General features: G+C 50.7%; 1 protein-coding gene across 5 annotated transcripts in view; it reads left to right on the top strand.

Moving 5' to 3' along the window:
• The window catches only part of ECE1 (endothelin converting enzyme 1), a 76,877-nt gene that overhangs the window by 17,739 nt on the left and 35,081 nt on the right, over positions 1–24,057 (top strand). For 3 of the 5 annotated variants that reach the window (XM_081017366.1, XM_081017363.1, XM_081017365.1), the window contains exon 2: positions 18,747–18,830. In XM_081017366.1, coding sequence (XP_080873492.1) covers positions 18,747–18,830 — 84 coding nt within the window. Of the gene's footprint in view, positions 1–4,286; positions 4,535–18,373; positions 18,831–24,057 lie in introns of those variants that run through there. The other 2 variants (XM_081017364.1, XM_081017362.1) reach the window with 2 other exon arrangements.

The raw sequence follows: 24,057 nt of genomic DNA, 5'->3' as shown, positions 1-24,057 counted from the left end.
TGGCTTGCCTTGGCTGTTCCAGAGGCTGACTTCCTCCTGGCTGGCTGCGACCTGATTAAGTGTGTGTGTGTGTGTGTGTGTGTGTGTGTGTGTGTGTTTGGCAGCAAGGGTGGGGGGAGATGTTTTGGCTGGGCATTTCCACGCACAGCCGTAAGTCCGTAAGTCTGTGTAATGAGCCTGGCAGGTGGCAAAAGCTCTTTGCCTGAGCCAAGGCGGCTGGCGCTCAGAGCCAAGCTTCTGGGGCACCGATCCAAGAGGTGGGGAGAGGAGGGAGGACGCCTTGCATGTGCGCTCTCTTTTCCCCTTGGTCCATCAGGTAAGGCTCAGGAGAGGCGGAAGTTTTGCTCGAGGCAGCGAGGCAGCTGCTTTAGATACCAAACCCCTCAGGCAAGCTATTTTTCAGTTGTTTTCACGGGAACAACAACAAAGAGACAAGTTGTGCTGGGACACAGAAAGCTCCCTTCTCAGCTGCCACCAGATCCTTGGTCCCTCTAGCTCAGTGTGGTCTACACTGACTGGCAGCAGCTCTCCAGAGTTTCAGATTGTGGGAGGGCCTTTCTCAGGCTTACCTCGAGATGCTGCTGGGGGATTGAAGCTGCAACCTTCTGCACGCAAGGCACCACTGGGCTAGAGCCTTGTTGGGTGTGCTTAGGGGGAGGTTTTGGTGATGGGGACAGCTTCCCTGCAGCAAAGTTGTTGCTTCGTTGCAAATGGCACTGTGCACCTCCTCTCCCTCTCCAAGCCAAGAGGATGTATAGAAGATGAGACTCCTAGAAACAGCAGCTGGATGGAGGCAGTTATCCTTCTGAATCCAATTGCAGGTTTTCCATGATGGGCATTTGGTTGGCCACTAAGAGAACAGGAGTCTGGACTAGATGGGCCATTGGCTGTTACATCATGGAGGACAAGGACATTCATTGAAGAGAGGACAATTGAGGCCTACTAGCCACAGTGGCTATGCTCTGCCTCCAGTCCCGTGTTCGAAATTTGCCAGGCGCATTTTGCACCTGGCTGCAGGTGGTGCTGTGGGTTAAACCACAGAGCCCTAGGGCTTGCTGATCAGAAGGTCAGCGGTGAGCTCCCCTTGCTCAGTCCCTGCTCCTGCCAACCTAGCAGTTCGAAAGCACGTCGAAAGTGCAAGTAGATAAATAGGTACCGCTCTGGCGGGAAGGTAAACGGCGTTTCCGTGCGCTGCTCTGGTTCGCCAGAAGCGGCTTAGTCATGCTGGCCACATGACCCAGAAGCTGTACGCCTGCTCCCTCGGCCAGTAAAGCGAGATGAGCGCCACAACCCCAGAGTCGTCCACAACTGGACCTAATAAATGGTCAGGGGTCCCTTTACCCCTTTACCTATTGGCCACTTGCAGCCAAGTGAAGATACCTGGGCACCAGAATGGAGCCTGATATCTCCATCTGGAGGTGCCTTCACACCTTGGATCTGGACTGCCTTCACACACTTAACACCACATCCTGTAGAAATCTATCAGAATGAGTTTCAGGAACCTGAATGCCTTTTCTGTGCAGCCTGAGCAGGAGCAGTGAACAATGTTATAGTTAATTGTTGCAGCCAGCACTCCCCCCCCCCCCCGAAAAATAGGTGCCGGTGCTGCGTACACTTGAGTACCCCTTGGGGGGGAAAGCACTGGTTGTAGCCTGTCTTCACTTCCCCTAACCCACCCGACTGCCCTGCTCACAGTTGTGAAGAATAGTCTTACATTTTTAATGGTCCGTGTCACCATTAAGAAAAAGAGGTCGGAATAGGACAGTATATATGTGGGACTGCCCTTGGATCGAGTGATTTTTCTTCTTTCAGTTCTGAAAGCTTTTAACCTAGCTCAAGATCGCCGTCTGATTTAGCAAGTTGTTTTAACTGAGAATCAATCACAGCCAGTCCATCGCTTGAAAAATAAGACTTTTAGAGCCATCGTGTCCCCAAATGGCAACTAGACATCCCATTTTGGCACCTGCAATCTAGGATTATGGAGCAGTTTGGGGTCTAGCTTGCGTATCTGAGTTTCTAGCACAGGCCCTCCACAGTTGGAGGGTGTGGTGCTTCTGAATCGGCTGCTGGAAGCCGCAGGAGGGGAGAGGAGTGTTGTGCTCCAATTGCAGGTTTCCCGCAGGTGTCTGGTTGGCCACTGTGAGAGCAGGATTCTGGATCAAATGGGCCACTGGTCTGATCCACTGGCCTGAGCTACATCCTTCCCCATCCCTGTATCTGGAGAAAACCACATCCCACCAGTTCTCTCCATTCCACCAGGTTCCCATTACGCCACTTTGTAAATTCTAATATTTTGAGAGAGCGCCAGTGGCTAGAAAGACCAGTGGGGCAGCTTATTTCTTTTTTAAAAATTATTCCTACATTTATATCCCACCTTTGCTCCGTCTGTGACCTCCCCCACCCCTCCTTCTGCCCCGAGCATCACGTCTTTTAAGTGCCAGGCTAAGACAACCAAGCATTTTAAAATTGATTATATCTGTCTCCCGCTCACTCAATGGCAGTGGATGGTTTTTACCCCTTTGCTGCTTTATAATTTCACTTATTTATTTCATGTAAAATTATACACTGCTTGATGTGGGAAGGGGCAGGAGTCAAAGCATGTGATCCCTCCTAGGTTTGTTTTATTTTAAAAAATATAAAAATACTGTGTATGTCAGTTTCAGATTTTGGAGTATCAGGGGCCACACAAATAAAGCTACAACCATATACAGTCATACCTAGGGATAAATATGCTTCAGGATCAGTATTTTTGGGTTGCGCTCTGCGGCGACCCGGAAGTAATGGAGCGCGTTACTTCTGGGTTTCACCACTCGTGCATGCACAGACAGTCAAAATGACATCACACGCATGCGCAGAAGCGGTGACGCGCAGACGCGTCTTACATTCTATTCAGGATGCGAACAGGGCTCCGGAATGGATCCTGTTTGCAAGTTGAAGTTGAATCCTGACAAGACAGAAGTACTGTTTTTGGGGGACAGGGGGCGGGCTGGTGTGGAGGACTCCCTGGTCCTGAATAGGGTAACTGTGCCCCTGAAGGACCAGGTGCGCAGCCTGGGAGTCATTTTGGACTCACAGCTGTCCATGGAGGCGCAGGTCAATTCTGTATTCAGGGCAGCTGTCTACCAACTCCACCTGGTACGCAGGCTGAGACCCTACCTGCCCGCGGACTGTCTCACCAGAGTGGTGCATGCTCTAGTTATCTCCCGCTTGGACTACTGCAATGCGCTCTCCGTGGGGCTACCTTTGAAGGTGGCTCAGAAACTACAACTAATCCAGAATGTGGCAGCTAGACTGGTGACTGGGGGCGGCCGCCGAGACCATATAACACCAGTCCTGAAAGACCTACATTGGCTCCCAGTACGTTTCCGAGCACAATTCAAAGTGTTGGTGCTGACCTTTAAAGCCCTAAACGGCCTCAGCCCATTATACCTGAAGGAGCGTCTCCACCCCCATCATTCTGCCCGGACACTGAGGTCCAGTGCCGAGGGCCTTCTGGCGGTTCCCTCATTGCGAGAAGCAAAGCTACAGGGAACCAGCTACAGTGGCGCCCGCCCTGTGGAATGCCCTCCCATCAGATGTCAAAGCGATAAATAACTACCTGACATTCAGAAGACATCTTAAGGCAGCCCTGTTCAGGGAAGTTTTTAATCTGTGATATTTTAGTGTATTTTTGGTTTCTATGGAAGCCGCCCAGAGTGGCTGGGGAAATCCAGCCAGATGGGCGGGGTACAAATAATAAATTATTATTATTATTATTATTATTATTATTATTATGCCAAGATACCACTGTATAACGTCTTTCCAGCAACCCTGCGAGGTAGGCGAGGCCTAGAGGCTGGCTGGCACTGCCAGCTCCTGTCCTGTACAAGTTTCCATGGATGTTCCTGGAAGCTGCCTTGCACAGAGTCGGCTCAACGCCTACGCTAACCGGCAGTGAAGACTCTCCAGGATTTCAGGCAGGGAATCTTTTCCCGGCCCTGCCTGGAGATGCAGCCATTGGGGATTGAAGCAGGGGCCTTCTGCATGCCAAGCAGCTGCTCAGCTTATAGTGCTTCCCCAAGCAGGCAGCCCCATCTGCCCTTGCAACGCCTGCCTTCTGTGGGACGGAGCCTGAGAGTGGGAATGCCGTTAGCCAATTTCCCTCTTTCCCGCAGGTTGCAAAGGGTGCTCTCTCCCCCCCCCCCTTCACCAGAGCCACAAGTGTGGAGCCAGCCAGCTCAGAGAGGAAGAGATTAATAAGGGTAGTGCTGTGGGTGGGCAGTGTCTCCGGTTCCAGCAAAGACTGCGAAATCCCGGCAGGGGAAGTGATTCACTGGCCTGGGAATGGCAAAGCCTGCCTTTATCTCCCTTTCGCACCGTTTCCCTCTGACTGTGAGCTCTGGACAAGAGGCAGCCCTGCAGTCGCTGCCTTGGACTCTGAACTATCCCAGGCTCTCTTGACGTCTGTGATTTTGGGGTGCGAGAAGGAGAGAGAGGGTCCCACAAATCCCCCCAGATCTGCTGGTCTTTCTCACGGGCTGGGCTGACGAACGAGGTGAGCAGGGTTTCCCCATTTTCCTTTTTTCCAAGGCGGCAGAGAAAAGACTTGGAATGCATTTGTGTGTGTGTTTTTTAAAAAAAATATATAGGAGAAAGTGTGTTTAGAACTGTTTTTTTCCTCCCCTGTGCAAAGGAAGTTGTTAGAGACAGATACGCTTGTACAAACTTGTTCTCCTTATGCCAGATTTCTAAAAAGGTGGGGTGCCCCCCCCCCAATGCCCCTTGGATTGAGCCATCATGTTTGTATTGGGGCTTATTTGTAGCTGGAGGAGGGCTGCCCCAGAGACTCTGGGGCTTGGCCCTGCCTGTGGCAACCTCCTCCCAGGTTGAGCGCCTGAGCCCTCGAGTGAGCATAACCAGGCCCAGCCTGCCTGTTAATCGCTTCTGGATAAAAGAACATTTTAACGCCTACTTAACTCCTGTCCAGGCAGCCTCCGCCTCACTTTTCCTATCCACAACCTGTATATTAATAGCCAGTCTGTTGCTTCCTGTTGGTTGGCTTGCGTCTCAGAAACGGTGATACATAGGTCGTTTTTTATTTCTCCTTTGTTCCGAAACAAGCAAGGTGGACTTTGTCACCTTGGTGCCACCCTCTTGATAGTTGTCACCCATGCATTGCAACTGCAGTGTTTTTGCGTCGTGAGGCTCTTATGTTTGGGAGTTGACCTGGAGCTCAGGTTCTCTGAACCCTGGAGAGCTTCTGCCAGCCAGGGGAGGCAAAGCTGAACTCACTGCGTTGGTGCTGTTAACACAGTGCGCTGTTGGGGGGCTTGTAGGAACACCTCGGAGACCTCCAAATATAAGAAGGGAACAAGTGGTGGGGAAATGTCAATGGATGTTCAGTGTTAGAAACTCAGATATATAAGCTAATCACCAAATGGCACCTTAAACCTTGGTTAAAGTCACCACAGCAGAATGTCTGGACGTCATTTTTCCTTCTACAGTGACATTTATTGTTATTCATTTCATTTTATTTCTATACTGCTTTATATTAAAAAAGCAACCTTCAAAGCACTTGAAAATATCAAATCAAACAATCCAGAATAAAACAAATTAAAGATTCAAGGAAAATATTTCAGATCCTACTCTTAAGTGGACATTTTGCTTTCCTTGTACAGTGGTACCTCGGGTTACAGGCGCTTCAGGTTACAGACTCCGCTAACCCAGAAATAGTACCTTGGGTTAAGAACTTTGCTTCAGGATGAGAACAGAAATCGTGCTCCAGTGGCGCAGCAGCAGCAGGAGGCCCCATTAGCTAAAGTGGTGCTTCAGGTTAAGAACAGTTTCAGGTTAAGAACAGACCTCCAGAACGAATTAAGTACTTAACCTGAGGTACCACTGTATTTATTTACCTACCTGCCCCATAGCAGAATTACTCTAGGAAGCTTGTGTGGTGCAGTGGTTAGAGTGACGGACTAGGACCTGGGAGATCAGGGTTCAAATCCCCACGCAGTCATGAAGATCACTGGGTGACCTCAGGCCAGTCACAGCCTCTTAACCTACCTCACAGGGTCGTTGTAGGGTTTAACTGAGGAGGTGGGGGAGAACCATGGCCTCATTGGAGAAAAAGGTGGGATATAAACGCAGTGAATAAGCTCTTACCTGCTTAGGAAAGCTGGAGGGATCAGCCAGATGGAGATGTCAGTCACCAACGTAGGCAGCCAGAAATCTCCACCTGTTCGCAATTGGACCTGCGCTAGTTGCAAAATGCGCCTGGCGCCTAGCTAATTTCTAACGCTGGTGACCCCCTTCTCTCTCCTTGATCCAAACACATTTGCACTGTGTCCCCCCTCACCCCCCCCGACTTTACCCTTCCCCAGCAATACTTTGGAACTAGATTTGGGGAATCCTCAAGGCTTCTCCATGAGGGCTGCAAGAGGACATTGGATTCCAGAAAGGAGATTCCAACAAAACACAGTTCTCCCCACTCGTTTAATCCTCACAACAACCTTGGGAGGTAGGTTAGGCTGAGAGGCAGCGACTAGCCCCCCAGGTCATCACCCCTTGAGCTTCATATGACCAAGTGGGAATTTGAACCCTTGCCCCCCCCCAGGTCCTAGTCCAACATGCTAAGCATGCTGACTCTTGTGCTAAATGGGGGGTGTGGTAGGAGAAATCGGCAGAAGCCACAGGGAAGCTGCTTGAATACAATAGAGCCTCCTGCAGTCTGATGCCCTACCAATGCTTGGGGCTGTAGCTGCTCCTGTTGTGCTGCCTGGGGCTGATGGAAGTTGCAGTTTGGGAAGGATGGAATGCAGCAAGACTGAGCTTGCCTTCGCTTTCTATTGTCAGGACTGTGTCGGCAAAATTTGTTTGAATTGCACACAGAACTTTGCACCTTCACCAAAACAGGGGCTTTGAAAAAAACAAAGAGCACTACTGTACTAGTCTCCAGGGGTCTTTTGGAGATACAGTGGTGCCTCGGGTTACAGACGCTTCAGGTTACATACGCTTCAGGTTACACACTCCGCTAACCCAGAAATAGTGCTTCAGGTTAAGAACTTTGCTTCAGGATAAGAACAGAAATCGGACTCCGGCGGCAGCAGGAGGTCCCATTAGTTAAAGTGGTGCTTCAGGTTAAGAACAGTTTCAGGTTAAGAACAGACCTCCAGAACGAATTAAGTACTTAATCCGAGGTACCACTGTACTGGAACTGGCTCAAAACAAAACAGAAAACGTTGAAAGGGCACGGCCTGCTGTATCCATTTGGCTGCTGGCGCACAGGAGACAAAGCTGGGTTTATCCTTTGGATCGTAGAATTGGAAGGGACCCCTGAGGCTCATCTGGTCCACCCCCCGCAAGTGCAGGAATCTCAGCTGAAGAATTCATGACAGACAGCCATCCAGCCTCTGTTTGGAAACTTGCAACAGATGAGAGCTTACCACCTTCCAGAAGTTATTTCTGATGTTTGTTCCTTGAGTGGTGGATTTGCAGGGGCGGGGGATCCCCCGTTAGGTGTGAAAAGGCTTCCCCTAATTCTGGGGACTTTGTGGAGAAAATCCCAAGTGTCAGTGCCCTCTGTGAAACCCTCCTTTCTGAAGAAACAGCGCGGATTCTTCTACTTCACCTTCTATCTCCTCTTGTCAACTGTGTCAACTGCACGGTTTCAGACATCTGGGGCTGGTTTCTCTCCTCCGCCAGCTTCCACGCATGTGACCGCATTTGTTCCACTGCCGTGCAAAATAACTCTCCCTTTCTGTCTGACCCGAGGCCGCAGGGAAAGAACTTGATGTGGAAGACATTTGTCCCTTGATGCGGCGCAAAAAACCGCTGATTTCCTGTATAAGCTCATGGGGTGTGCGGCAGCCGTGAAGAAACAAATTACGTGCTAGGGGCCATTAGGAAACAAATTGAAAATAAAAGTGCCAGTATTATAATGGCATTACACAGATCTATGGTGTAGGCCAGGGGTCGGCAAGGTTTACCTCGCCTGGGCTGGTTCACCCCAGCGGAGATCCCTCCATGGGCCGCATTGTGCACGCACGTGATTTCCAGCATCTTCGTCTGCGCAGGCACAATTTCCGGCGCCGCGGAAGCGAGTCCCTGCGCCGTACTGTGCCGGTTTAGCGCGGGGACTCACAGAGCAGGTGGCTCGGTTCAGTGGCGGCTCGTGGGCCGGTTAAACAACCCCTGTGGGCCGCTTGTGGTCCATGGGCCTTAGGTTGCCTACCCCGGTGTAGGCCATGTTTGGAGTACCGTACTCTCTCTGTGGGGGTTGTGCCGTTGGGCTCCACAGCCGATTTCTGCTCCCTGTAAGGCTTCCCCAAGACAGCAGTTCCTGCTTTTGGCTCATGTAACTCAAGCAGATGGGCTTTAAAGATGCATGCAAACACACACACACACACACACACACACACACATAGACACGGCTCCTCTTACCCCTCTTACCCCTCCGAATGTCAGGATGCAACCCCAGGCTCTTCCAGACAAGAAGCGATCACCTCTTGGTGTGCAAGGAGCTGGCGCAAAATGCCCTTCCCTTGCGCCAGGGTTTCACTCGCACCCAAAGTGGACGGTTTTATTTTTATTTATTTTTTCCTGGACAGAGCATCTGGGCCCCTGGATTGAGGAGAGGTGGTTGGAGAGGTGATTCCTGCGAGGGATTGGGGCTGGGAACTTGGGGGTGGGAGTTGTTGTTTTGTCTCTGGTTTTTTTCTTTCTTTCATCGAGGTTGCATCCAGTGCTGGCCCTAACTCAGAGTTGTTGTTGTTGTTTAGTTGTTTAGTCGTGTCCGACTCTTTGTGACCCCCTGGACCAGAGCACGCCAGGCACTCCTGTCTTCCACTGCCTCCCGCAGTTTGGTCAGACTCATGTTTGTAGCTTTGAGAACACTGCCCAACCATCTCGTCCTCTGTTGTCCCCTTCTCCTTGTGCCCTCCATCTTTCCATCCTCAGGGCTGATTTCCTTCAGAATGAATAGCTTTGATCTTCTTACAGTCCATGGGACTCTCAAGAGTTTCCTCCAGCACCATAATTCAAAAGCATCAATTCTTCGGCGATTAGCCTTCTTTATGGGTAGACCTGTTGAAATGAATGGCCACAACTAACTCGGTCAGGCCCATTAATTTTAGTGCGTCTGGCCTTATCCTCTGTGTGTGTGTGTGTGTGTGTGTGTGTGTGTGAGAGAGAGAGAGAGAGAGAGAGAGAGAGAGAGAGAGAGAGAGAATAAGAGCCGTAAGGTAAGAAAAAGATTTAAGGAACCTGGACAGTTAAGACCAGTCAAAGGCGACTATGGGCTCGTCTTGCTTTCAGGCCATGGGAGCTGGCGTTTGCCTACAGGCAGCTTTCTGGGTCATGTGGCCAGCATGACTAAACCACTTGTGGCGCAACTGAACACTGACAGAAACCAGAGTGCACAGAAACACCGTTTACCTTCCCTCTACCTATTTATCTACTTGCACTTGTGTGCTTTCAAACTGCTAGGTTGGCAGAAGCTGGGACAGAGCAACAGGTGCTCACCCTGTTGTGTGGATTCAAACCGCTGACCTTCCGATTGGGAAGCCCAAGAGGCTCAGTGGTTTAGACCACAGCGCCACCCGCGTCCCTATAAGAGATGTAGAGTTGGGGCGCCAAGGGTCATTTAGTCCAAGAGATATGGACATTCAACAAAGGAGATGCCACCACCTTCCAAGGGAGTCCCATCCACTGCCAAATAGCTCTTACCCTCAAACATTCTTCCTGGTGTTTGTTCTTCAGTTTCTCTCTCTACCTTCTCCTTCCTCTCACCGTTGGGAGGCAGTAAATGCCCCCCAAATCCCTGGACGGGATGCCAGGCCTGATCCACCTTCAGGGCTCGTCTTCTGTTCTTCTGGGCTTCCATCTGCAAGCCCCTTTATCCCTCCTTTGGGCCAAGAAGGAAATTGTGGCTACCCACCTTGCAGGTTGTATAGTTGGATGGGCCCCTGTGGATCGTCCAGTCCCTTGCATTGTGAGAATACAGAGGTACCTCGGGTTACAGATGCTTCAGGTTACAGACGCTTCAGGTTACAGACTCTGCTAACCCAGAAATAGTACCTCGGATTAAGAACTTTGCTTCAGGATGAGAACAGAAATCGTGCGGTGGCGGTGAGAGGCCCCATTAGCTAAAGTGGTGCTTCAGGTTAAGAACAGTTTCAGGTTAAGAATGGACCTCCGGAACGAATTAAGTACTTAACCTGAGGTACCACTGTATGCAGCTGCCCCATATGGGTATCGAACCTGCCACCTTGGCATTATCAGTTCCACACTCTAACCAGTTGTGGTGGAGTCCCAGAATCCTCAGATGTTGCTACTGGCACCTACTATTTTTTATTTTGCAAAAAACAACACCACAGTGTTTCCAGGTCCAGATGCTGGAGAATGTGTGTGCTTCTGGCTTGTGTTGAGGTTTGGAAGCTCGACATCTGCTTCCACTTAGGCCTGTTCTTCCGCGTGACACTGTCAGATTCCCTGGACGGGAGGCTGTGTTGACTCGTTCTGTAATTGGCATTTTCAGATCCAATATCCGAAATGTGCTCGTCTTATTGTCATGCTGTGTGTGTGTGTGTGTGTGTGCGCGCACGCAAGGAAGATGTTTTCGATTGCTCTGGGAGTGGCAGAGAAGTAGGAAAGGGGGAAATAATTTGAGACAGGGAGCGGTGATTTCCTCCTTCAAATAAAATAAAATAAAAACCGTGCTGCAATCTGGAGCAAAGCATTTCCTCCGCAGGAAGGATCGAATAGCAAACTGGAGTCTCTGTGGGATTCACCCCATGGAGAAGCATGTGGCATCTTTTTTAAAGCTCTCTGGGTAGGACGGGAGACTGCTGCTTGTTTGGGCTTCCCCCATCCAGGGCATCTGGTTAGCCATTGTGAGAACAGGAGGCTGGAGTAGATGGGCCCCATTTGGCCTGATCCAAGCGGGTCCTTCTTATGTACTTACCATATTTTTTGCTCTATAAGACTCACTTTTTCCCTCCTAAAAAGTAAGGGGAAATGTGTGTGCGTCTTATGGAGCGAATGCAGGCTGCGCAGCTATCCCAGAAGCCAGAACAGCAAGAGGGATTGCTGCTTTCACTGCGCAGCGATCCCTCTTGCTGTTCGGGCTCCTGAGATTCAGAATATTTTTTTTCTCGTTTTCCTCCTCCAAAAACTAGGCGCGTCTTGTGGTCTGGTGCGTCTTATAGAACGAAAAATACGGTAACTGTGAAGGAACCGGCTTCAGAGTGGCTGGAAGGTTTTGAAAAAGATCGATAGAAAAGCTCTCCCTACCTGGACTTTGAGAAGGGGGGGGGGGGGCTTTGCAGAAAGCAAGTGAAGGGTACCAGGTTAGAAAGATGCCTCTGTGCTTCATACATTTCAAACACATTTTCTCTCCCTCCCCCAGAAGAGGGAACTGTAGCTTGCAGAGCTGAAATTTCCAGCACCCTTAACAAACTACGGTGCCCAGGATTCTCGTATGGTGCGTTGGCAAGCCAGCATGTTTTCATAAGCACACTTTAATAAGTTCCACAGTTTTAACTATGCGGTGCATGACAAAGGGCTTTCAGCTGTGCTGAATCTTCCCACATTCAGCTTCGTTAAACGTCCACAAGTTCTAGCGTTACGAGGGCAGGAGAAAAAACTTTCTCTGCCTGCTCTTTTCACGCCGTGCATTAGTTTTATGAACTTCTGTAAAGCCAAGAACAAGAGTGCCTCTGAAGAGGTGCAGAATCCCCCCACCTCCGAGTCATCCAAATGATGCCCGGGGCCAGAGCCTTCTGGGTCAGCGAGCATGGCTTTGAAGCCTGCGTGAGCCTTTGCGTCAGGAAATAGGGCCATGCGGTTCAGTGATCCCACAGCTACGGCGTTCAGCAAAATCGGGGGAGCCACTGCAAAAAAAGGAAGGTTTTATTTGCTTATTAATTGGGAAATTGGGAAATAGTAATCATGAAATGTAAGGGACGTGGGTGGCACTGTGGGTTAAACCACAAGGCCTAGGGCTTGCCAATCAGAAGGTCAGCAGTTTGAATCCCCACGACGGAGTGAGCTCCCGTTTCTCGGTCCCAGCTCCTGCCCACCTAGCAGTTCAAAAGCATGTCAAAGTGCAAGTAGATAAATAGGTACCGCTCCAGCGGGAAGGTAAACGGCGTTTCCGGGCACTGCTCTGGTTAGCCAGAAGCGGTTTAGTCATGCTGGCCACATGACCCGGAAGCTGTCTGCAGACAAACGCCAGCTCCCTTGGCCAGTAAAGCGAGATGAGCGCCACAACCCCAGAGTCGTCCGCGACTGGACCTAACGGTCAGGGGTACCTTTACCTTTTAATCATGAAATGTGCCCCAGTTCTGCAGCCATTCTAAGCACGTTCTCCTCTCTTCGTGGCGTTTTGGCTGAGTAATGCTTGATGAAGACAGGCAACTCCCATTTTGTGTGCATGCAAGACACGCGAGATTGCTGACACGCGTGACATCTTCAGCCCCAGAAAGGAGTGGGGTGGGCTTATGCATGCTCCTGTACATCTTCCCTACCTGCCCATGCTCCTCCTTTGCAGAAGTCCTGGAGGCTGTCATGAATGAAGAGACAGGACAAAATGAAGGCATATGTAAGGGTACTTCTCGATTCTGCTTTGGTCAGACCACACCTGGAATACTGTGTCCGGTTCTGGTCGCCATGATTTAAGAAGGATGTTTTTGGTGGACATGCCCAAAGATTAAGGCATTCTGGGAGATGATCTATAATGAAATGAAAAAGGTATTTAAATATACCTTCCTGAAGAAACCAGAGGCCTTTCTCCTGGGCATGGTCGGCCAATTGGTGCCAAAGAAGGATAGAACCTTCTTTATGTATGCTACAACAGCAGCAAGAATACTTATCGCAAAGCATTGGAAGACACAAGATCTACCCACCAGGGAAGAATGGCAGATGAAGCTGATGGACTACATGGAACTAGCGGAAATGACTGGCAGAATCCGAGACCAGGGAGAAGTCGGTGGAAGAAGATTGGAAAAAATTTAAAGTATATTTACAGAAACATTGTAAAATTAATGAGTGTTAGAAGGATGCTGGAATGAAGTTATATGGTTTTAGTAGAAATGTAACAAAGAATTAAGTAAAAGCTGATTGATAATGGGCCAAAATGAAAAAAAATTAAGGTTAGACCGTTAAGATAAATTATAGAACAAAAATCGAGAAAGATGGAAAGAATTTGCTGAAATAGTGAATTGAACTAGAATACAAAAAAAGGGAGGTGTGAGGAGGTCGATGAAACAAGTAAAGGAAAGGTAAAAATATGGAATATTGGATGTGTGTTTTAGGTTTTTTTGTTTCTTTTTGCTGTAATGTTGTATTGCTTTTCTATTTTTTTTATTGTTGTCTTTTTTTCTGTAATCTTTAAACTTCTAATAAATATCATTAAAAAAAAAAAAGATTTAAGAAGGATGTTGACCACTTGGAACATGTGCAGAGGAGGGCATTGAAGATGATCAGGGGTCTGGAAACTAACCCTGGTTGAAGGAGCTGGGTCTGTTTAGCCTGGTAAAGAGGAGGCTGAGAGGAGATATGATAGCCATCTTCGCATGTCTTAAGGGCTGTCACGTGGAAGATGGAGCAAGCTTGTTTTCTCCTGCTCCAGAGGGTAGAGCTGAAACCAGTGGCTTCAAGTTACAAGAAAGGAGATTCCAAAGGATGAACTTTCTGACCGAGCTGTTGGGGCAGTGAAACGGTCTCCCTCGGGAAGTTGTGGTCTCTTCTTCATTAGACGTTTTTAAGTGGAGGTTGGATGGCCATCAGTCATGGATACTGTAGTTGAGATTCCTGCATTGCAAGGGGTTGGACTGGATCACCCTCCATCAACTCTGGGTGGGGGTGGAGATCTGGATGGCTCTGTTCTGCATTGGCATTTTGATCAGCCTCAGAGGCATCCAGTGTTTTGACGTTGACCAGAAGTGCGGATCCTGCCCTGCAAGGCTGGTGTGGAAGCTGGGCCTTCTCTGGGCAGGCAGTGTGGTGGTGTAAACATTCCTAGAGGTGTGGCTCACGGTCTTGTTGGCCGACAGGAAGAGGGAAACAAACCCTTAAGGTACTTTGACGAAGGACCACAGCTTAGGTCCCAGGTTTGCTGAAACCCTGGAGAAACCACTGCCAGTTAGCGCAGAGAGAATCCTACCTAGGAAGAACCTGCTGGATCAGTCCTGTGGCCCATCTGTTCCAGCATCCTGTCCTCATGGGGCAACCAGATGCCCCAAAGGGAAGCCTGCAAGCAGGATTCAAACACAAGAGAGCAACTCTCCCCTCCTGCAGTTTCCAGCAGCTGGTATTCAGAAGCATTCCTGCCCCTGGCTGTGGAGGCAGATGAAAGCCATTGATTCCAGTAGCCATTGGTCACCCTCTTCCCACCCACCTGCCGAATAATTTGTCTAATCCTCTTTGAAAGACATCCAAACTGGTGGCCTTTACTGCCTCCTGTGGGAGTGAGTTCCAAAGTTTCACCCCCCAACATTAAGCTTCATTCATACTGAGGTCTGGGTCAGGCTTAGGAAGCTTTCTGTTCAACTCAGAACTTTATTGCAAGCCATGAGGACTAGAATCTTCCTTTTTAAAGGAAGGGCCATAGCTCAGGGGTGGTGCCCCCTGTTTTGCATGCAGAAGGTCCCCAGTTCAACCCCCCACAACTGCATTACCAGGTAGGGCTGGGAGAAGACTCCCTGCCTCAAGGTCTTGGAGAGTCTCTGACTGTCAGTGTAGACAGTACTGAACTAGATCGATCCACACCCTTAACAAGCTACAGTAGTCATTGGGGATTGATCTTGGATCCTTCTGCCTGCCAAGCAGGTGTTCCATGGAGGCGCAGGTCAATTCTGTGTCCAGGACAGCTGTCTACCAGCTCCATCTGGTATGCAGGCTGAGAACCTATCTGCCCGCGGACTGTCTCGCCAGAGTGGTGCATGCTCTGGTTATCTCTCACTTGGACTACTGCAGTGTGCTCTGTGTGGGGCTACCTTTGAAGGTAACCCAGAAACTACAACTAATCCGGAATGCGGCAGCTAGACTGGTAACTGGAAGTGGCCACCGAGACCATATAACACCGGTCCTGAAAGACCAGCATTGGCTCCCAGTACGTTTCCAAGCACAATTCAAAGTGTTGGTGCTGACCTTTAAAGCCCTAAACGGCCTCGGTCCAGTATACCAGAAGGAGCGTCTCCACCCCCACCGTTCTGCCCGGACGCTGAGGTCCAGCGCCGAGGGCCTTCTGGTGGTTCCCTCATTGCGAGAAGCTAAGTTACAGAGAACCAGGCAGAGGGCCTTCTCGGTAGTGGCACCCGCCCTGTGGAACGCCCTCCCATCAGATGTCAAAGAGAACAACAACTACCAGACATCTGAAGGCAGCCCTGTTTAGGGAAGCTTTTAATGTTTGATGCATTACTAAATTTTAATATTTTGTTGGAAGCCGCCCAGAGTGGCTGGGGAAGCCCAGCCAGATGGGCAGGGTATAAATAATAAATTATTATTATTATTATTATTATTATTATTATTATTATTATTATTCCAGCCCTGGGTCCTTCAAGGTTTGCCTTCCCCACCAGAGCATCCCTGGTGCTTGACCGCGCAGGGGGCCGTGGCACAGTCCCATCTACACCGATGGACCCTGCTTTCACACCCACCCACCCACCCACCCTGAGAGAGCCCTTGGTCCAGGTAGCCTCCCTCTCCCAGCCCAGAGATGAGACCCATGCTCTGAACTCTGCTGCCACCAGAGGGCTGAGTCAGCAGCCGGCAGGCTTCCAGGCTTCCCAGTTGGAGAGTGGCTTTGTTTGGGATATCTTATGCCTCCGGCGCCGCTGCGTGAGGAATCCAGCAGAGTCCCCTAAGTTCATCAGCAGGAGGGAGGGTTGCCAAAGACAACACCCCCAGTTGGGTGGGGACAGAGGAGGCGCGGGAGCCTGTGCGTGCACTGCAAAACTCTGTGCATGCACTGCGGAACGCGCTCCTGCAGGAGGCTGGGGTGGCTTGAAAAAGAGGACGAGGGACATTCATGGAGAGGGGAGAAGGCTCCCTATGGCTGCTACCCACAATGGCTGGACTTCTCAATGGCTCTTGCAGGAAACGGCAGGAGGGGAGCCGGGTCTTGTGTTCAAATTCCACTTGAGGGTTTCCCCATTGGGGCATCTGGTCAGCCACTGTGAGAACAGGACGCCGGGCTAGTTCGATCCTTGCCCTGATTCAGCTGCAGGCTATTTTTATTTCAATTTGATTCCCTTCCCCTCTTCTTTTTTCCCTTTCTCCTCCTGCGATGGAACTCTTATTTGGGGACTTCGCTGGCTTTTTGCTGGCCCATGTAGGACCAGTCTGGAACGTTAGCCTTGGTGAAGACTTGACGTTTTCATCCCCCAAAAAGTTTTTGATTTGAGTTTCCGTTGAAAGGAAGCTGTATTTTAATGTTTTAATGTTGTGTTTTAGTCTTGTTTTTAAGTTGCATTTCAATCAATTTGTTTTTATATTGCGTGTTAACCGCCCTGAGCCCGGTCTTGGCTGGGGAGGGAGGGGTATAAATAAAATTTATTATCATTATTATTATTTTCTCGGATTTGTGTACGTGTGCACTCATACGGGAGAGAGGAGGCTGTCAGTCTTGGGCTTCTGGGTTCCTAATGTGGCACTGCCTCTGCAGAAGCTGGCTGCCAATTTCCTTTGACCAATAGCCCTTTGTCATCTTGGAGAGGTGTCAGGGCGGGGGGGTGTAGTCAGATGGGGACAAGACTAGTGGGGTACTCCTCTTAGCCGAAATAGGTGGTGGACTCTTCCTTCCTTGGAGGTTTTTAAGCAGAGGTTGGGTGGCCCACCTGTCATGGCTGCTTTAGCTGAGATTCCTGCATTGCGGGGGGTTGGACTAGATGACCTGGGGGGGCCCTTCCATGGTTCTATGACCCCTTGCCCTGCCTGCCCATAATCCCCCTTTAAAATCCCTTTAAAACAGACACACCTCTCGGCAGGCACAGTGGGGAGATGGCCTTTCAGATAACCCACAATAACCCCCTCTCAAGTCCCATCGAGGGAGATGTGTTTGTGGCTTCTGTAGCTCAGAAGGAAAACGGAGATCTGTGGGAACTGGGCAGGGGAATGCAGGGTCCCTGGGATCTGTTTCCTTGGCACCTCTGGAGCAGCAGGCCCCCCAGAGAGCGGCAGCCCATGCCAGCCCCAGGCGCCGCAAGGAGTATCGGAGCAGGAAACAGGAAAGAGGCAGTTAAGCCCTCTTGGATGCGAGCCGAGAGGGAGACTGGCCCGAGAAAGGCGGCGAGGGGGTGCAGAGTCCCACGCGCTGTGTTTTACAGAGAGGTTTAAGAACATGAGAAGTGTCTCCTTATATCTGGCCAGTAGTCCGCAGAGTCCAGCATCCTGTTCTCACAGGGGCCTGTGGGAAACCAAGCAGGATTCGAACACAAGAGCAGCCCCCTCTTCCCCTGCGCTTTCCAGCAACTGGGATTCAGAAACATTGCTTCCTCCGCGGAGGCAGAGCATAGCAATTTGCCTAATCCCCTGTTAAAGCCATCCAAGTAGGTGGCCGGTCACTTCCTCCGGGGGCAGGGAGTTCCAGAGTTTAACTCTGGAGAAGTAAAAAGCCTTTCCCAAGGAATAGAGAAATGATAGAAAAAAACAGAACTGTAGAGTTGAAAGGGATCATGAGGGTCATCTAGTCCAACCCACTGCAATGGAGGAATCACAGCTCAAGAATCCCAGGTAGAGAGAAATCCAGAGAGCTGCTGCCAGTCAGTGTAGGCAATGCGGAACTTTACGGAGCAATTCTCCTGCCTCTGTGCAAATCAGTTTCTTCTATCCCTATTTAGATCATTCCTTTATTCAGAATCATGAGGACTAGATTCTCTCTTTTAAGTTTTAGTGGAAGAGGGTTGGCACGGGGTCCCCTGCCTGAAAAACACACACACACCCCAGAAAGCTGCTGCCGGTCAGTGTAGACAATCTTGCTCAGCCAAAGGCTCCGTAAGGGTCTCCATGACTGGAGGCAGAAATGCTTCTGAATTCCAGGTGCTGGAGAGGTGCTGAGCGAGGCGGGCAGGTGACGAGTGGCGCAGAGTCCGGCCGCCGCCACCACCGCTGGCCGTGAGCAAGACGGGACGTCCCTGCTGAGGAATGCGGCTTGGCTTCCTGTTTTCCGCTGCCTGTGCCAGTCCTTCTGTTTGGAAACGTCCCGATCAGTGGTGGCCTGGGGGGGGGGGGTGACAGGGGGAAAGACCTTCGGTGGTTTGAAAAGGAGGGTTTACTTCAGGCTAAGGAGAGGGTTGCATAAGCTTGCTGCCCCCCCCCCTCTGCTGGGTGGAGGGGGGGTGCAGTGGGCGGTCTGCCTGCCTGGCTGGCTTCTGCGCTTCCTTGTGTTATAATTGCTCAGTAACGTTAGATTTCCAGGCGGCGCGAGAGGCTCGCATCCCGGCGCAGCAGATGCCCTGCACGGCGGTGCTGGCAGGCGTCGTCTCTGCTGCCTGGGTGCCCCCCCTCCCTGGCTTCCCATGGGAGGAGGAAGAGGAGGAAGCTGCAGGGGATTTGGCGGCAGCAGCCCTGACACGGGTCCAGTCCTGCAGGATAATCGGATAGGGCTTGGACAGGTGGCCTTCGTGCGTTCAGCATGGCTGCACGCTGCACGGGACAGAGCCTCCCCCCCACCTCAGGCTTGAGCTGACCACTGCAGTGTCCCCTGTGGGCACGCTCTTGAGGGTGGCATGGAGTCACTCAGGGATTCTGTTTTGCATTTGGCCTTGCAGATGTCGACCTACAAGAGAGCCACCCTGGATGAGGAGGAGCTGGTGGACTCCATGGAAGGAGAGGTCTACCCCAACGGGATCCAGGTAAGAGCTGCTTGGTTGTACGTGGAAGTGGGGCACAAGGTGCGTTTGCACGCTGGAGATTCCTTGGTGGCTTCACCTGTTGGTTGTCTGCCTGGGGCCAGGAGCTTTCTCCCTGCTCTTGAGGGCAAGTGGGATCTCTCCGCTGCCCCTCAAAAGGGAGCATGGTCTGCATTGGGGAGTGGGCTCCCTTCCAAGGCGACTGCAGTGCATCTGATCTCCCTCTGGGAGACCCCTCTGCCCTCCTTGGAGGCTTTCCGGGGGGGCGGGGGGCCTCTGCTCTTAGAGGCAAGAACTTAGTCCTGGGTGGGTGGGTGTGCAAACATCTCTTTGCAAGAAGAGGACAGGAAAGGGGTTCCTGATTTAACCTAACAGGACCCTGGTGGGCTTTCTGTCCTAAAACACACACGTTTGGTACTTCCCTTCTAATGCGGCGCCATCCTGTCCAGTTCATACTCCAATCTGTCGCTGACCGCATGAGGACTAGCTGCTTGGGCTGTAGGCAAAAGGCAGCTGCTTCCTCCGATGAGCTTTGTGGCTCAGGAAAGAGCAACAGGCAACCTGTTGATTATGCGGTGTCTCTGCTGCCTTTTATGAGAGATTCTGTGAGACTCAAATTATGGACCCTAATCAGAGCTTTATAGGTGCACCCCAAATCGAGAATAGCCAATGTGGTGCTCCAATCATTCCTGACTTCTGGCCATGCTGACTGCTGTGACTGGTGGCAGTTGGAGTCCATCGGCACCCCTGCCCTGAGCCCAGTGTGATAAATCCAGAACTCTCTGTTTGCAGGATATACTGTGGCTCTGCAACCTTTATTGTGACACTGTCTGGTCTTCTAGAGCAGTTGTTTCCCAAACTTGGGTCTCCAGCTGTTTTTGAACTACAACTCCCATCATCCCTAGCTAGCAGGACCAGTGGCCAGGAATGATGGGAACTGTAGTCCAAAAACAGCTGGAGACCCAAGCTTGGGAAACACTGGCAGAGGCAGGTTCTCAATTTGAAATTAAAACACAGACTGTCCTTGCGGCACTAGCTGGCTCAGTATATATCACGGGGAGCAGTGCCTCCAAACAGAATCATAGAATTGGAAGGGATCCCCAAGGGTCATCCAATCCAACCCCCTGCAATGCAGGAACCGCATATAAAAAATCCCTGCCAGGTGGCCCTCCAACCTCAACCTCTTGCACAGCTGCTGGTGGCGAATGACCTGCCTGTCGGCCACTGATCCCTACACCAGTGGCCACCTTTTGGGGACAGGCTCCCACGTTGGGGTGTGCACTGAGCCAGCCCCTCTCTATTCCCCAAAACAATCCCATTAAGTAGGTGCTTGGTGATGAATGTCTTCCTGACCTGGAGGAGATGCAGCCTGGTTGTAGCATCTGTGAATAATTATTCACAGCTGCTTCTGAAGGAGGGAGGTGGGGGACAACGACTAAGACAGGGGTCTGCAACCTTTAAGACAAAAAGAGCCACTTGGACCCGTTTCCGAAGAAAAAAAAACCTGGGAGCCGCAAAACCATTGCGACATTTAAAACAAATATATCTCCGGAGCCGCGATCTGACAGCAAGCGGGAAGGTGATGTCGGGACGGTGCGTGACTAACGCACGCACCGCCCCCATGCGATGTCACAGCCAGTACAGCGCCTGCCACAGTGGGGAGTGTCAGGGCGCACAATGTGCCTCCTCCCCTCGCTAGTATCTGCCCCGGAGCCGCGGCAAAGGTGTAAAAGAGCCACATGTGGCTCCGGAGCCGCGGGTTGCAGACCCCTGGACTAAGACAACACACCTTTCCCTATTAAATGAGGTGAGGGGCCTTGGATAGGGCAGGGAAAGTCCAGGAGGACCTGAGGTCCAGGAGGACCCCCCACCCCTCAGAAGGGGTTTGCTTCTCCCCGGTGGCGGCTCATGATGGAAGGTTGTGCTCCTGCTCCTGAGCACATCCCAAGTGCACAGCCTCTCTGTGTCTCCCCACCATCCCACCCCACCCCCCACCATTGGGACATCCTTAATTCTCAAGATTTTAACCTAAGGGGGCAGGTTTTATGTTTCTAATCTCAGTTTGGTGCTGGGTTTCCTGGATTCTGTCTAAACCACTCTGAAATCCCCAGAACACTGGAAGCTGCCTTACACTGAGTGGCCCATCTAGCTCAGTATTGTCTGCACTGACTGGCAACAGCAGCTCTCCAGGATTTCAGATTGAAGTCTCGCTTACCGGGATACTGAACCCGAGACCTTCTGCAGGCAGAGCAGGTGCTCTGCCTACCGAGCTTTGGCCCTTCCCCGTGTGGGGAGCTGCTTTTATGCAGAGTTAGGCCACTGGTGCTCCTAGCTCAGTGTTGCTTGCACTGGCTGGCAGCGGCTCTCAAGAGTTCGAGTCCAGGGTTGCCCGGATCCGGATCCTGGGGCTTTCTGCATGCAAGGCACTCAGCCATCAAGCCTTTCCCCCAAGATTTCCTAACCACCCCAGTTCCTTGAGGGCAGAGAAGGCTGCCGTGTGTCCTTTGGATAAGTCTGCCACTGTCTCTGGCACAAGTCACAGTTCCTTCCTATGCAAACATTCCTGGGACACCTTGCATTGTTGGACCGTGAGCCTGCATGGATTTTTGCCAGGCAGGAAGTAGAAGCAAGTTGGGGATCATATGCGCTGTTTTTCTGTTATTTTGATAGTACTTTTTATTGAATTTTATCCATGCAGCCGAAAGAACAGAAGAGAATTTCATGGACTGAAATAACGTAGGACAAACGAAACTGATCTTTTAGTATCAAGGCATCAAGGCATCACCAGTGACAGAGGCCCCTGGAGTGGGGAGGGAGGAGAATCAGATGGAGAGGGTTTGCAATGCAGGAAGATGATTTAGACTGAATCAGACTCACTGGAGCTCAGTGTGGTCAGCACTGACAGGCAGCAGGCAGCTTTTCCCAGCGCTACCAGGAGATGCTGCCAGTGGGGATTGAATCTGGGGCCTTCTACATCCCAAGCAGGGACTCTGCCAAAGAGGGATGGTCCTTCCTGAGACTTCCTCCTGATCTGCCCACCATCACTGTATATTCCTTTTGTTTTTCCTCTCCCTCTGGGCCCCCACTTTCTTCCTCTCCCCTCCCCTTTGCCTGAAAAACTTGTTCTGGGCTGAGAGATTGTTTGTTTGGCCTGTCCCAGCCCCCTCTTTGAAACCAAATCTTTATCCCTTGGGGAAGAAAGAAGCAAATACTCAACTCCCCTCTTTGTTCTCCATCAAGCAAATCTTCAAGAACAACAGCAACCACCCCAAACCCTCCCCAGCTTTTGGAAGCCAGGTGGGGAGTGGTAGGGCCAGAAACCTGCTCAGGTGTGTTGACTAAGGCTGACCTCTGCGCTACTTCTGCCGCTGGGATGGTTTCAAAACCCTCTTTTTTTATTACTATATTTATAACCCTTGTCTCGGTATCTTGCAAATGACGCAATCCAGGGGCACTTAAAATCACAACAGTCATTAAACAATTTTTTTTAATGACCTGGGAAAATAAGAGCACTAAACACAGAAGGAAGGAGAAACTCAAAAGTGACGAGAAGAAGCATGGATTAAAAGTGAAGGATCCAGGCATGAGCCCAAAAACCAGAAGGATAAAGGCGGGTTGGGCTTCTGGAAGAGCCAGCCAAGATCTATGTATCGGCAAGCAGAAATCCTCACAGCTCTGCTGACACAGAGGCACGAGGAGCCACCTGAACATAAGAAGAGTCTGCTAGTCACAGCATTGTAGAGTTAGAAGGGAACCCCAAAGGTCCTCTAGCCTAAACCCCTGCCATGCAGCCTTCTGTTCTTGCAGTGCCCCAATGGGTAACCCACAAGCAGGACCTGAGTCACCAGCAACTGGGATTCAGATGCCTCTGGCAGTGCCGGCAGAGGCCAGCAGCTATCAGTAGCCTCAACCTCCATGAATTTGTCCAACCCTCTTTTAAAGCCATCTAGGTTGGCGACCATTGCTTCCTCCTCTGTGCGAGGGAGTCCCACAGTTTAACTGTGCTGCAATGAAGGAGGGCTTTAATTTATCGGTCCTTAATATTCCAACATTCAACTTAATCGGACGTCTTTGAATTCTAGCGTTATGAAAGAGGGAGAAATAACTGGCACCAAACTGGGAGGGGTGGCTAACACCCCAGAGGACAGGATCACACTTCAAAACGACCTTGACAGATTAGAGAACTTGGCAAAAACAAACAAGATGAATTTTAACAGGGAGAAATGTAAAGTATTGCACTTGGGCAAAAAAAATGAGAGGCACAAATACAAGATGGGTGACACCTGGCTTGAGAGCAGTACATGTGAAAAGGATCTAGGAGTCTTGGTTGACCACAAACTTGACATGAGCCAACAGTGTGACGCGGCAGCTAAAAAAGCCAATGCAATTCTGGGCTGCATCAATAGGAGTATAGCATCTAGATCAAGGGAAGTAATAGTGCCACTGTATTCTGCTCTGGTCAGACCTCACCTGGAGTACTGTGTCCAGTTCTGGGCACCACAGTTCAAGAAGGACACTGACAAACTGGAACGTGTCCAGAGGAGGGCAACCAAAATGGTCAAAGGCCTGGAAACGATGCCTTATGAGGAACGGCTAAGGGAGCTGGGCATGTTTAGCCTGGAGAAGAGGAGGTTAAGGGGTGATATGATAGCCATGTTCAAATATATAAAAGGATGTCACATAGTGGAGGGAGAAAGGTTGTTTTCTGCTGCTCCAGAGAAGCGGACACGGAGCAATGGATCCAAACTACAAGAAAGAAGATTCCACCTAAACATTAGGAAGAACTTCCTGACAGTAAGAGCTGTTCGACAGTGGGATTTGCTGCCAAGGAGTGTGGTGGAGTCTCCTTCTTTGGAGGTCTTTAAGCAGAGGCTTGACAACCATATGTCAGGAGTGCTCTGATGGTGTTTCCTGCTTGGCAGGGGGTTGGACTTGATGGCCCTTGTGGTCTCTTCCACTCTATGATTCTATGATTCTAACTCTCCTCTATCCGCCGAGCATCATTCTTGGCAGCTAGAATGTTGCCAAAGCTTCTGTGATGTCACAGCAGCCCCAGCCAGTGGCAGGGGCCCATCTTAGGTAGTGACCAGTTGTTGTTTTTAAGCATGCTCTCATTCCTGATAGAAACGGGAGATGCTGATCCACTGAGGAAGCTTGGGCCTCCCCTTCCCGTCACGCCGGGTTGCCTGGAGGCGCTGAGGCCTTTCGTTCATTTGGCTTGTCTTCCTGG

Source organism: Podarcis pityusensis (genome assembly GCF_964106645.2).
Source record: "Podarcis pityusensis genome assembly, chromosome: 8".
Taxonomy (NCBI): domain Eukaryota; kingdom Metazoa; phylum Chordata; class Lepidosauria; order Squamata; family Lacertidae; genus Podarcis; species Podarcis pityusensis.
The sequence above is the reverse complement of the archived record's forward strand: the minus strand, read 5'-3'. Positions and strand labels throughout refer to the sequence as shown.